At 31.9% G+C, this 12328-nt stretch overlaps 2 protein-coding genes and 1 long non-coding RNA gene across 3 annotated transcripts; all 3 read left to right on the top strand.

The window, feature by feature from the left end:
• The first annotated feature begins 664 nt into the window (after window positions 1-664).
• Window positions 665-1141, top strand: LOC128286856 (uncharacterized). Its single transcript, XM_053024623.1, has one exon. The coding sequence runs from the start codon at window positions 665-667 to the stop codon at window positions 1139-1141; it is 477 nt and encodes a 158-aa protein (XP_052880583.1).
• A 4546-nt stretch (window positions 1142-5687) lies between these two features.
• LOC108469644 (probable 2-oxoglutarate-dependent dioxygenase AOP1) lies at window positions 5688-7665 on the top strand. The gene is made up of 3 exons (XM_017770610.2): window positions 5688-6318; window positions 6431-6749; window positions 7238-7665. Exons 1-3 carry the CDS (start codon window positions 5942-5944, stop codon window positions 7508-7510), a joined length of 969 nt encoding a protein of 322 aa, XP_017626099.1. The 5' UTR covers window positions 5688-5941; the 3' UTR covers window positions 7511-7665.
• Window positions 7666-10925: 3260 nt separating this feature from the next.
• On the top strand, window positions 10926-11809 carry LOC108469647 (uncharacterized). The gene is made up of 2 exons (XR_001869173.2): window positions 10926-11187; window positions 11509-11809. It is a non-coding gene; the product is annotated as an uncharacterized LOC108469647 (long non-coding RNA).
• Window positions 11810-12328: the final 519 nt, after the last annotated feature.

The following is a 12328-nucleotide window of genomic DNA, read 5'->3' as shown; positions in this document are numbered from 1 at the left end:
TTGCTCAGATCAGATAATACGACGATGTGTTCCAGCAACTAAGGTAACCTCTATCCTTACTTTTTGTCATATAGAAGCTTGTGGAGTTCACTTTGGCCCTGAGCGGACAGCTCACAAGGTATTGGAGTGTGAGCTATATTAGCCCACAATCTTTCGCGACGCGTTTAGCTTTTGTAAGTCTTGCGATAAATGCCAGCATACAGGAAATATCACTAAACGAAATCAAATGCCCCTATCCCCGATTCATGTATGTGAGATTTTTTATATATAGGGCATTGATTTCATGGGCCCCTTTATTTCTTCGTTTGGAAACATATATATACTTCTTGCAGTAGACTATGTTTCTAAGTGGATAGAAACAAAGCCTACTCGCAATGATAATGCTAAAACTGTTGTGGAGTTTCTAAAATGAACTATTTTTTCTAAGTTTGGCACACCTCGAGCTTTGATCAGTGATCGTGGTACCCACTTTTGCAACAAGGTCATGGAGGCACTATTATCAAAATATGGAGTTCATCATTGTATAGCAATAGCCTACTATCCCCAAACGAACGGCCTAGCAGAGGTTTCAAATAGAGAGATCAAGTCAATTTTGGAAAAAATGGTTTGACCCAACCGTAAGGATTGGAGTCTTCGGCTCAATAACGTGCTTTGGGCCTATCGAATGGCATATAAGGGACCAACTGGCATGACCCTGTATCGACTTGTTTTTGGCAAAACGTGTCATCTACCAGTAGAGTTGGAGCATAAAGCTTATTGGGCTATTCGACAATGTAACATGGAGTTAAAGCCCGCAGGGAAGGCAAGGAAATTGGACATTCAAGAATTGGAGGAAATTCGCAATGATGCCTACAAGAATGCTCGAATTTATAAAGACAAAACAAAGCTATTTCATGACAAAATAATAGTTCAGAAGCATTTCTCGGTAGGACAAAGAGTTTTGCTTTATAACTCCGTATTAAAGCTATTCCCAGGTAAGCTTCGATCTCGGTGGCAAGGACCTTTTATTGTGACTGAAGTATTTACGCATGGCACAGTTGAAATAAAAAGTGAAGAATCAGGAAAGCGGTTCACAGTCAATGGTCAACGGCTGAAGCCATTTTACGAGAATTTCCAGGCCCACGCGGTCGAGAAAATTTAGTTAGAACCACCATTCAAGGCGTCAAGCTAACGACGTTAAACAAGCGCTTGTTGGGAGGCAACCCAATTTTTATTTTTTTATTTTTTATTTTTATTTTTATTTTTATTTTATTTATTTTATCTTATTATTTTATTATTTATTATTTTTAGATATTAATAAAATTTTCTTCTTTTGTCTAGGTAAACCGAAGCAACAATAGGGAAACTCATTACCATAATGCGCGAACAACAGTAACTACACGGGGAGTTCTTCTAAACTTTTCTTCTACCTATTTATTTATTTATTCCATATCGAGGACTATGTGGTTTAAGTAGGGGGGAGGTAGTTGTTCCTGTCATTTTAGCTGCTGAATTTTTGTTGTTCCTGCTGATTTGGTTGTTGCTATTGTTGCTGGCTCACTATTTTTTTTGGAATATCTTGCTTCTTTTCATGCCCAAGAATTTAACCATGACTTTGCCACTGTTTGACTTTCATGCATGATTCTTGCCTTCTAGGGAAGTTATGATTTTTCCTATAATTGATGCCATCTCCACTGTTTTCTTTTTATTAGGCTAAAAACAATTGTGATTAATGGAGTTAACTCTATCTTGCTTTTTGTAAAATTGATCAAGTTTAATCTAAAGTGAACACTTAAAATGATTGCATGCTTAATTAATGTTCATGGCTATTAGGTGATTATTGAAACTTGTTCTTGACACATAAATTGTTTTTCCCGATGTTCTCAAAATTTTAATTTCATTGTTAATAAATTTTTCCGTGGTTATGAGTACAGCTTAGAACGTGACTGACTGAGTAACCGGGGTAAGGTGATTGGGTTGTCATTCTACTTCGCGTCAAAAGGTTGTGTGACGTGATAGTTAAAGCTCCGCTAACCGAAATTAATTCTTAAGAATGCGTTGGGCTGAGTAACCGGGGTTTGGTGCTTGGGTTGTCATCACTCTTCGCTTCAAAAGGTTCGACATGTTCTTAGGAAAAATAAAAAATAAAAGTATGTTGGGCTGAGTAACCGGGGTTTGGTACTTGACTGTCATCACTCTTCACGTCAAAAGGTCCAACATACATACACACATACATAAATAAAATAAAATAAAAAGTAAAAAAAAAGGAAAAAAAAGAAAAAAAGAAAAAAAAAAGAAAATATATGTAAATAAATAAAGTTTGGGACTAAGGAAGAAACAAAGAGGGTGTCTTGGTAGGTTTAGTAATTCACCTAATTTCCATGAAATAATTCAAATCGATTTTAATTTCTGTGTGTATTAATTGGAAAATTTTTTCTATTTTACCTAAAGCAAGCTTAGGGTTCTCTTTATTTTTTATATGCATTTTTAACTAATTCTTATAAAACTTTGGAGTGGTATTTCTTTTATGGAATAATCTAACTTTCACAGTGGATAGGAACCATACTTGAGGGCAAGCATGGGCTAAGTAGGAGGGAATTTGATAATGCTCTAGAATAACATAGTTTTATGTATTAATCATGTGTTTATTCTGAGCTTGATCCTACTAATTTAAGCTATTTATGTCTTTTTATCTTTTAGGGACTAATTTGGAGGCAAAAGCAAAATTAAGGGACAAAAGTGTGAATTTGGAGACACATTGGGTTGATATGCGACACAGGAAAAAGATTGTGCCAAAAGTGCGAGCGTGGAAGACACAAGGACTAAAAACGCAAAAAGAAGAGATTTTATTATATAAGACTCCATTTTATTTATATTAGGATAATTAATATTAAGATAATTATTAGGATTATTTAAATTTAGGATTTTATTTTAATTATTTTTATTTATCTTTAATTAAATGTATTTATCTTTTTAGAATTTAAGTTCAATTAGACTATCTCCCTAGCACTATAAATAGGGGGTGAAGTGACTCTATTTGGGGTTCATCCTTTTCTGTAAACACTCTCCCCTGAAAGTTTAGGCTTATGTTTCTTCATATTTTCTTTCAATAAAATCCCCTTTTCCATTTTTATATTTATTTTCTTTTCCACCATTATCATGAGCCACTAAAACCTTTCTAGCCGAAAGTTGTCAATATTCCCCAAAAAGGGTTCTTGAGGCCTAGAATCCGTAAATATTCCCCAAAAAGGGTTCTTGAGGCCTGGAATCCGTACTTAGCCTTCTCGCCAAGTATTCATTGTTTCTCCGTACTATGGGCTGACACTTCCGTCCATGGCCCTTAAGAAGTAAGCTTTTCAACATATGCAAAGGCGGCCACTTTGTATGTTTCGGAAGGATTACACAGTCGGTTCGTTAACTTACTGCGTCAGAGGTTGGCAAGCCAAAGAGACAAAATGGCATGGGATTCGCCATTGAGAAGTGTTGATCTAGCATAGATTACTGGCTAGAGTCAGGTTCCCTAAAAATCGTAAGTCTAATCTTTGGAGCTGGTGGTCGTAGGCGTCCTCTTCCACTATAACTGGCTTACTTGAGTTGAGAAGGGTTATTTAAAAGCCGAGGATTGAACCCAAGGTGGAATGAGACAACTGGAGGCTGAAATCTACCAATAAGAATTTCTTTTCCTTTAACTCTCTTTATTATTTTTATATGTTCTCCATCTCAATTTCCGTCATTTATTTAATTTTGCAATTTCAATTTAATTTAAATACTATTTTTATTTTTCCAAATCGAAATTCTTAATTCTGTTTTTTTTTTATTTTTCAGGAACGTAAGTTTTTTGGCCAAGAAATTGTCCAAGATTTTAAGAAACGAGCATTCGTACAATCCGGTCCCTAAGGATTCGACCCTACTTCCCCTTTACTGTTATTTTTATTATTTTACAGGGAATAGGATATTTTTGGTGCTCTCAACGACCGCATCAAAGACTACTATTTTGATGCTTGTTACCGCAAGTATTCATCATAATCTGATCTAACTAAAGGGACAGATTTATCTCCTTGTGTAGATGGCATTAGAAGTAAACCATTCCTTGAGACTGTGCGACAGGAGAAAAGGATCAAGTATTTTGATTATGACGGGAATGTCATCCATGGAGGGCTCAACAAGTGTTACGTGTGTGACCTCCCTTGTCACAATGGGTACAGTGAAGTTTAGAGCCTTTGCCTCTCCCTTTTCAATAATCCTTTTATTTATTAGTATTTTGTATGGCAAACACAGATGACTAAGTCTCAGTTTTGTTAGAAAAGGTGCAAAGGACGTGAGCCAACACATCTTCTAGCGTAGGAATCACTGGACTAGCAAGGATTTGTTCTCGTTCTGGAGCCAAATATGCACCAAGTCCTATCAAGGCAAGCACCATCAAAAACTTATGCTGTTGTTGTTCCTGATCAGAAACTGTTTTTTAGAGATGGGCATGAGACAATTAAATTCATCTTTCAAAGTCTAAACTTGGCCAAAATAGCTGGCCATATCCTGTTGATTTTGCCGAAAATAGACCAAACCTGTCACAACTTTGTAAATACATTTAACATCATTAGTATATAAAGTTAAATTTATACTAACAATTCTTTATTTTAAACCTAATTATTATAATACATACATAACAAATAATTTTTTTCTCATGTTATTACGCTACTATCCAAACCAAACATTAGGGTGTTTTTTTATTGCTCAACTAGTTTAAGTTTTAGCTTTGATCAATTTTTTTAACTTCAGTTTTTTCTTATTAATTTGTTTTATTTTGGTTGGATTGGGTTTTGTAATTTGTTTTTATTGATTTAGACTGGTTTTTAGGTATTTTGGGTCTGTTGTAGCTTCTTCTTTTTTTCCTAGTTTAACCTATTTAATCTGCTTGTAATTCACTTTGACTTATGAGTTAATCGGTTTTCACATTATGCTGGATTGGTGTACCAGTTGGCTTTCGATTCAATCGGTCTTACCTATTAATTCAATCCAATTTTAACAATATTAAATTTATTTTTCATTTTTCCGCTAAAAATCATAAAATATGAAAAATTATAAAAATATATGAAATATAAAAAATTTAGATAAACCTATAAAAATTATAAAAATATAAAAGCTAATAAAACTTATAAATATTATAAAACATATAAAATCCTAAAAAATTATAATAAATTGTAAAAAATATAGAAGTACCTAAAATACTAAAATAATTATATAAATTTATAAACTTAGAAAGTAAATCCTAAAGACCCATAAATTTTATAATAATTCATTGCAAGAGCTATAAGAATCGAACCCAATTATATATTCAATAATTACGGAATGAAGAAAACTATCACTATCAAGTAGGCTATGCATTTCCCTTTGCTATTACGGCACTGAAGGTCTAGAATCGAAAATAATGTTTATTTCTTATCACACAAAATTGAGAGACAACGTCCACTCCTCTGCTACCACGACATTGCAGGACTAGAATATGAAATCAAAGGTGGAATTCGGAAAAAGTCGGTATCTGTCATGTGGTTCTTTCGTATTTTAAGGATGGAGATAATTTTGTGGTAATGATATGAACATATTTTCTTCTAGATACGGCGTTGAAATAAGAAAATTAAGATGCGAAAAAAAAAATCAAAACATAGATCAAAAATATTAGATAAATATTTTTTAATTGATGAAATTAAAATTCAACCTCTTGTGTGTCTTATAGTAAGTAGCATATACAGTCTTCTTGACCGGTGGCGCCTCCTGGGATTTGCTTGGATAAGCGAATTAAAAAACTGGGAAGTTAAAAGAGATGTTTCACTACGTCCAGCCACCTTTGAGAAAAAAAAAACACTTTAAATAGACATAAATCCCTAACAAAGAGAAACCAAGTTAGTTTACAAGCTGATTTTGTTTAAGAAAACATTTCCTTTGAGCGTAAAAGAAAGTTAAGAACATGGCTGTTGATGCTGAAATTGAGTTCCCAACCATTGAGTTCCGTTCATCGGATTTGAAGCGAGGAACCGAAGGGTGGAACCGTTTGTGCAAGAGGGTTCGAGAGGCTTGTGAGACTTTCGGTTGTTTCGATGTGGTGTACAAAAAGATATCAACAAAAATCCGAGAGGATGCATTTGAATTGCTGAAAGAACTAGTTGAGGTCCCAGTGGAGAGGAAACAGAAGAACACTAGTCCCTTGCCTTACCATGGTTGGGTTGGACCATGCGAGCAGGTTTCTGTGTTGTATGAAGGCTTTGGAGTCGGAGATGCCTCCAACTATGACTCTGTTAAAAGCTTTGCTCAACGTATGTGGCCTAATGGTCACCCACGCTTTACGTAAGAAAAATTCTTTTACCTTTCTAATTTTGCAGGTTGTGTTGATTTCAGATCAATTTTGATTCAAATGAGTTGGAATTATTGAATTTTTATTTTGATATTTTGTTTTCAGGGACACTATACATACCCTAACGACGCAAATGGAAGAGCTGAACAAGTTAATTTGGTTAATGCTAACTGATAGTTATGGATTACAGGAGGATTCACTGAAAATGAACTACACAACATTAGTGCGGATGATGAAATATCTGGCCCCTCCACCGGGGGAGTATGAGAGAGGACTCTTTGCTCATACTGATAAACCAGTTAGCACACTTATTTGTGAGGACAAAATTTCAGGGTTAGAAATTGAGGTCAATGATGGCCAATGGATCAAATTGACTAATTTATCTCCTTCTTCCTTTGTGTTTATTGTTGGAGATCCTCTCAAGGTACTTTTTCTATATTTGATTAATGTTCGCCTTTTAATTTATTTAAAACTTAACATTAATGATCTATGTGAATAGAAGAAGCAATATAAGAGTCAAAATCAAGTTAAGTGAGATTTTTTTTTTGGGTTGGGGGGGGGTGGGCTGGGGTAGGGGAAGGCCTTGTCCCTTGGGTACTATCTTTGAGTCTTGGATTCAAACTTTGGACAACCCTTCTTTTAGCTTCTCTCTCTCTCTCTCTCTCTCTCTCTCTCTCTCTCTCTCTCTCTCTCTATATATATATATATATATATATATTAGATCAAATTTTTAATGTGAATAATTATCATAAATTACTTACTGATGTTGGCATAAGATCTCGAGCTCAATATTTTGAATAACTTTTTTACTTTGCTCATGATAAAAAAAAATATAATGATATTAGATTATTGATGTTAAAAGTGAATAATTATAAAAAAAATACTTATTGATATTGATTTTGGAAATTGAAGGCATGGAGTAACGGGAGAATGAAATCAGTAAATCACAGAGTGATGATGAGTGGAGATAAAGATCGATATTCTATAGCAGCTTTTGTCATTCCAATTGAGGGTACTATAATCAAAGCACCCAAAGAACTTATAGATGACCAGCATCCTCAGCTTTTCAAGGAATTCGATTTCATGGACTTCTTCCTTTATGCGTTTTCTGACCCAGCAAAGCACATCGATAACGGCCAACTGCTCCACGCCTATGCTTCTATTTCAGCACCGGTTTCCAATTAAATGCATACCGATATCGACAAGTAAAAGCCCAATTTTAGTATTAAATTAGTGTTACAAATAATAAATGGAGTCCTATACTTGAGATTTCCATTTTTGTAATGTATTACCATGTTATAGTTTTTTTTTTCTCATTAAAGAAAATTTTATTAATAAAAGTGCAAGGCACCATAAAGGAGAAGACACCAAAAAGTTACAGTCTTTGAAAACAAAAACCTTTAACATATCATTAAGTAAATAAATTACTAAAAGCATCAATGGGAAAAAGAATTTCCCCCTTACCTTAAAAAAACCACCAAAACTTATCCTTTAAAAGAACATCATAACTTTTCTTTTGAGAAATATTGTATGAAACATGGACCTCACTTCATTTGTACCCATTTTTCAATAGTTTCATGCTCCATTAACATTTTCATCCTAAAATCAATCAAATCCAAATGAAAATCTGAAAATTTAGTATAAAATTACTAATGTGGCATTAAATGGAAAAAGATAATATCTTTATTTCATACCATCCTTTCTCACTTTCCATTATTATTGTAATTCTCTCAACACTTGAAAACCAATAGAAACATCAGCAATAATCCATGAAAAGCAAATCCCAAGCATTTTTTATATCTTTTCAAGGCCCGGCCCTGGGTGAAATGGGTAATTTTTTTTTTCAGTTTTTAATTGGCCAACAAACTTTTTTTTCAAATTTTAAGGAACTTAAAACTTCAATTTATTATTTCCTCTAGAGTCCAAAAATATCAATAACGAGCTTGATATTTTCAATCTTAAAAGTAAATTAAGATGTCGAAACTATTTTTTTGGAAACGGGAATCGACTGTGTTTGAAAATGAAAATTAAAACAGGAGTCGCCACCGATCTTTATTAGGTGTGATTGGACCACCTTTGTTTTAATAAAACGTTTTAGTTTATGCAAACAGTATTTTTTGGTCTACGAAACTCGAGAGAATGGGTTCGGAAGTCGATTACGTGCAAGGAAGGATTAGCACCCTTGTCACGGCCAAAATTGGTACCAAATTAATTAGTTATTGTCCTAGAGTCGAAAGTTGAAAATCAAGAATGGATTTAAAATACGATCCTTTTTTATTGACGTCGATTAAAAAAACACTTGAATTAGCTCAAAACAATCGTTAAAGACTTCCTCGTCTCGAGATATCGGAGTATCACATCCTGTAAGTTAGGACACAATATCATGAATTCCCGAGCGCAAGTTTAGGGCACAATTTCTCGATATTCCAAAACACAAAACATTGCCTCATTTAGAAAATTTTCTTTGTGAAATATAGAGAGTATAATGTTTAATAAAGTGCGTTATTCGTTTGGATTAAAAATAAAACAATTTATTGGATGAATGTAACGAGACTTGATTCATGGTCAATGATATGAAAATATAGTAATGAATATAAGACAAATATACATGGACACTACATTATACAAATGAATAACAAGAATGCAAACTTATGAAATAAACGAATCAAAATTTACATAATGACAATAATCACACAAGGTATATCATTTAAATATTAACATTAACAATTAAAGACAAATGAATTTAATAATAATTTAAAAGGTATAAAGCAAATAAAAACGAATAAGATGTAAAACAATTTTAAAATGATAATGAGATTAAATAATGTGAAAAGGAGATTTAAAATTGACAATATGTTAAACAATTTAAAATAGAGTATATATATATATATATATATATATATGAAATAGGTCATATATATATAATAAATACTATATGAAAAAAACCTAAAATGAACAATAATAAAACAAATTAAAATAAATAAGAGAGTTTAAAATAAGTTGTATAAAGACAAATTTAAATAAGAATAAGACAAGTTTAAAATAATATATAAAGAAATTTAAAATAAATATTAAGAGGCTCAAAATAATAATATGTAAAAAGAAATTTAAAATAAATAATACATAAGAAATTTTAAAGTAAATAACATATAAAATAATTTAAACCAAGTAATACATATAAAACTTTAAAATAGATAATAAACACAAAGATTTAAAATAAATCATATGTGGAAAAATTTAAAATAAATAATATGTAAAAATAACTTTGAAAATATATAATATATAAGAAGTATGTAAAATAATTTAATATAAGTGATATATATGAAATCTTAAGGTAAATAATGATAAAAGGTTTATATAAATAATAAAAGAATTTGAAATCGTTTACATATAAAATAGTATAACAAAATAACAGATAAAACTTAAAATATATATAAAATGGTTTAACATGAATAATGTATAAAACGTTTAGAATAAATGAGGAAAAAGAAAAATTTGAGATAAAACAATGTATAAAACCGTTTAAGTAAAAAGTATGTGTATATATGTATATAATAATTTAGAGTACAAAATACATATAAAAATTTCAAAATGAATACTACATATGATGATTTAGAAGAGATAATATATGTGAAATGTTTAAAATTGATGATAGTTTAGAACACATGATATATTCAAAAATAGTGCCAATAATAATAGTAATAATAAAATAAATAATATAACATTTGAAGGTATAAAAGATATACACAAACATATGATAAAAAGATAATAATGAGGGTAGAAGTAAAAATAAATCCAATCTATAAAAATAATAATGAATAAATGAATAAACAAACAAATAGATATTAAACATTAACTAAATTAGATTAATGGTATAATCATACTAGCATTAATAAAATAAATAATCCACCACCAACAATAATGAAAATATAAATAGAATGAATAATTCATGAAATAAAATGATATAAAAAATAATAATAAAAATAAAAGAATGATGAATGACTAAATGATAAAACAATAATAGATAATAAGATAATAATAACCAAGGTAAACGAAAATCGAAAAGAAATAAAGGAATTATGAAATGATTTCAATGACATAAACTAGTGATGTACATTGATAAATAAATGGACAATAGGTATATATAAACCGATAAATAGGTGAACGAATAAATAAATTAGGCTAAGTTGAAATTGAATTAAATTTAAGATGCAAATTATAAAATAAAAAAATATAGGCCACTAAGGACCAAGGCGAAACGCGCATAAAGAACTACAGGCTGATTGGGAAAATATTCCCAGCCTTCTATGCGCAGCGTTTCATCCATCTGGGCCAAGGACCAAATCAAAAATAAAATAAAAGGGCGAAATTTAAAGAAAAAGAAACAAAGCTATATGGGATTAAACGAAAAGGACAGAAAAGGCGAAGGGACTAAAGCGGGAAATTTCCCATTTAAAGGAAACGCACAGACCCCCATAGAGCGGGTCGAGTCGTGCACGGGCGTGGTCTAAACGACGCTGTTTGAGCGTTGGTGCTCTAGGTGCAAAACGGCACTGTTTTATTACTTAAGTAAAAAATCTTCATTTTTGTTTCATTTTCCCTCAAAAATTTCAAAACACCCCTCCCCCTTTTCATATTCTTTCTTTGCTAGGGTTAGAGAACCCATCGTAGCCGCCGCCGTCATGTCGCCGTAGAGGGCGATCGGAGTTGCGCGAAAAGGGGTTTTTAACCCTGGTTTTTAAAGCACCCGAATACCATGTTATTTTAACCTCAAAAGCGTGAAAGAAGGGACCCCCGTTTTCCCCTTTGGAGGCGATTTCACAACGGAGTAAGAGCCCCGTCCTCGCGACTTCGGGGTTCAAGTGAGTCCCTTTTTTTCTTTATTTTTTTTTTTGTGTTTCAAAACTGATTTAAGAGAAAAGGAAAATAAATAAATAAAGAGGCGAAAATAAAGAGACCAGAGAATGAAGTTCAACCTTTCTTGTTTTTTTTTTATTGCTAAAATTGTCTGTCCCTTTACAATATCTGGTTGCTAGGCTTATATAGCCGATTTACAAGCCAACTATTATTTAATCACTATTCATGCTGCTCTAGTTTACTGTTTCTCTGCGACTGTTGCTTTTTCTGCTTTCGTTTCTTTGTTGCCTTTGTTGTCGTTGTTTATGTTCCTTCTTTTTTTGCAGGCAAAGTCAACGAGGCAGGAGCTGCTATTTTGGTGCAAGCAATACCAGGGGCGGTGGTTTTCGGGCGGCAAGCGCGCTGATCCAGCATGTGAAGGCAGCGACGAACAAGGAAACCCTAGGATTAGGGTTTGAGTTAATTTTGGGCCACTGGGCCTTTAGTTTATTTTATATATTTTTGGACTGTAATTTTAATTAGTCTTCTTTTGTTTTTGTTTTTGAGTCTTGTTGGACCCGGATAAATTTGTGTTATTACATAAGAAATTTGAAATCTTAAAATAAAAATATAAATGTAGGTTACTAACTCTATTGTTTTGTGTAATTTGTGTATGGATTGAATAAGATGGCGGTTCATTTAATTTGTCGTATTCCAAAATAAGCTCATTGAATAAAGTTAAACATTATGTTAGGATAGTGAATCAAATCACCAAGATGATTATGTAAAAAAAAATGAAAACTAAGAAGGAAGAACATATTTAATTTTTTTTAAATGGTGAACAAGTTTTAGTCAAAATATGTTGGTTTGCGAAAGTAATAAGTATTTAATAATAAGATATATTAGTTTTTTATACAATATTAGAGATAGGAGATGAGAATGACTTGGTTTGAATTTTTTATCAAATAGATGTTTAATAAGAACTTTGATCACCGCTTCATTCAAGTCAAGATACGAGAGATATTAGTTTTAATTACTACAAAATTATGTAAATTAATTTACTGAGAATTACAATAAACTTAATAATAAGCATTATCTTTATAATATATAAAATAAAAATATTGCTAATTAAGATTTAGCTCTGCTAGCATCATTACTACTGCAGCA

Source organism: Gossypium arboreum, chromosome 13, assembly GCF_025698485.1.
Source record: "Gossypium arboreum isolate Shixiya-1 chromosome 13, ASM2569848v2, whole genome shotgun sequence".
NCBI classification, from domain to species: Eukaryota; Viridiplantae; Streptophyta; class Magnoliopsida; order Malvales; family Malvaceae; genus Gossypium; species Gossypium arboreum.
The sequence above is the reverse complement of the archived record's forward strand: the minus strand, read 5'-3'. Positions and strand labels throughout refer to the sequence as shown.

Excerpts from the sequence above, each read along its gene's own strand:
- LOC128286856 (XM_053024623.1), top strand. The coding sequence starts at position 665 with ATGGCATATAAGGGACCAACTGGCATGACCCTGTATCGACTTGTTTTT.
- LOC108469644 (XM_017770610.2), top strand. The coding sequence starts at position 5,942 with ATGGCTGTTGATGCTGAAATTGAGTTCCCAACCATTGAGTTCCGTTCA. Across the intron at positions 6,319-6,430 it reads AATGGTCACCCACGCTTTAC|GGACACTATACATACCCTAA; the intron begins GTAAGAAAAATT and ends TTTTGTTTTCAG. Across the intron at positions 6,750-7,237 it reads TTGTTGGAGATCCTCTCAAG|GCATGGAGTAACGGGAGAAT; the intron begins GTACTTTTTCTA and ends TGGAAATTGAAG.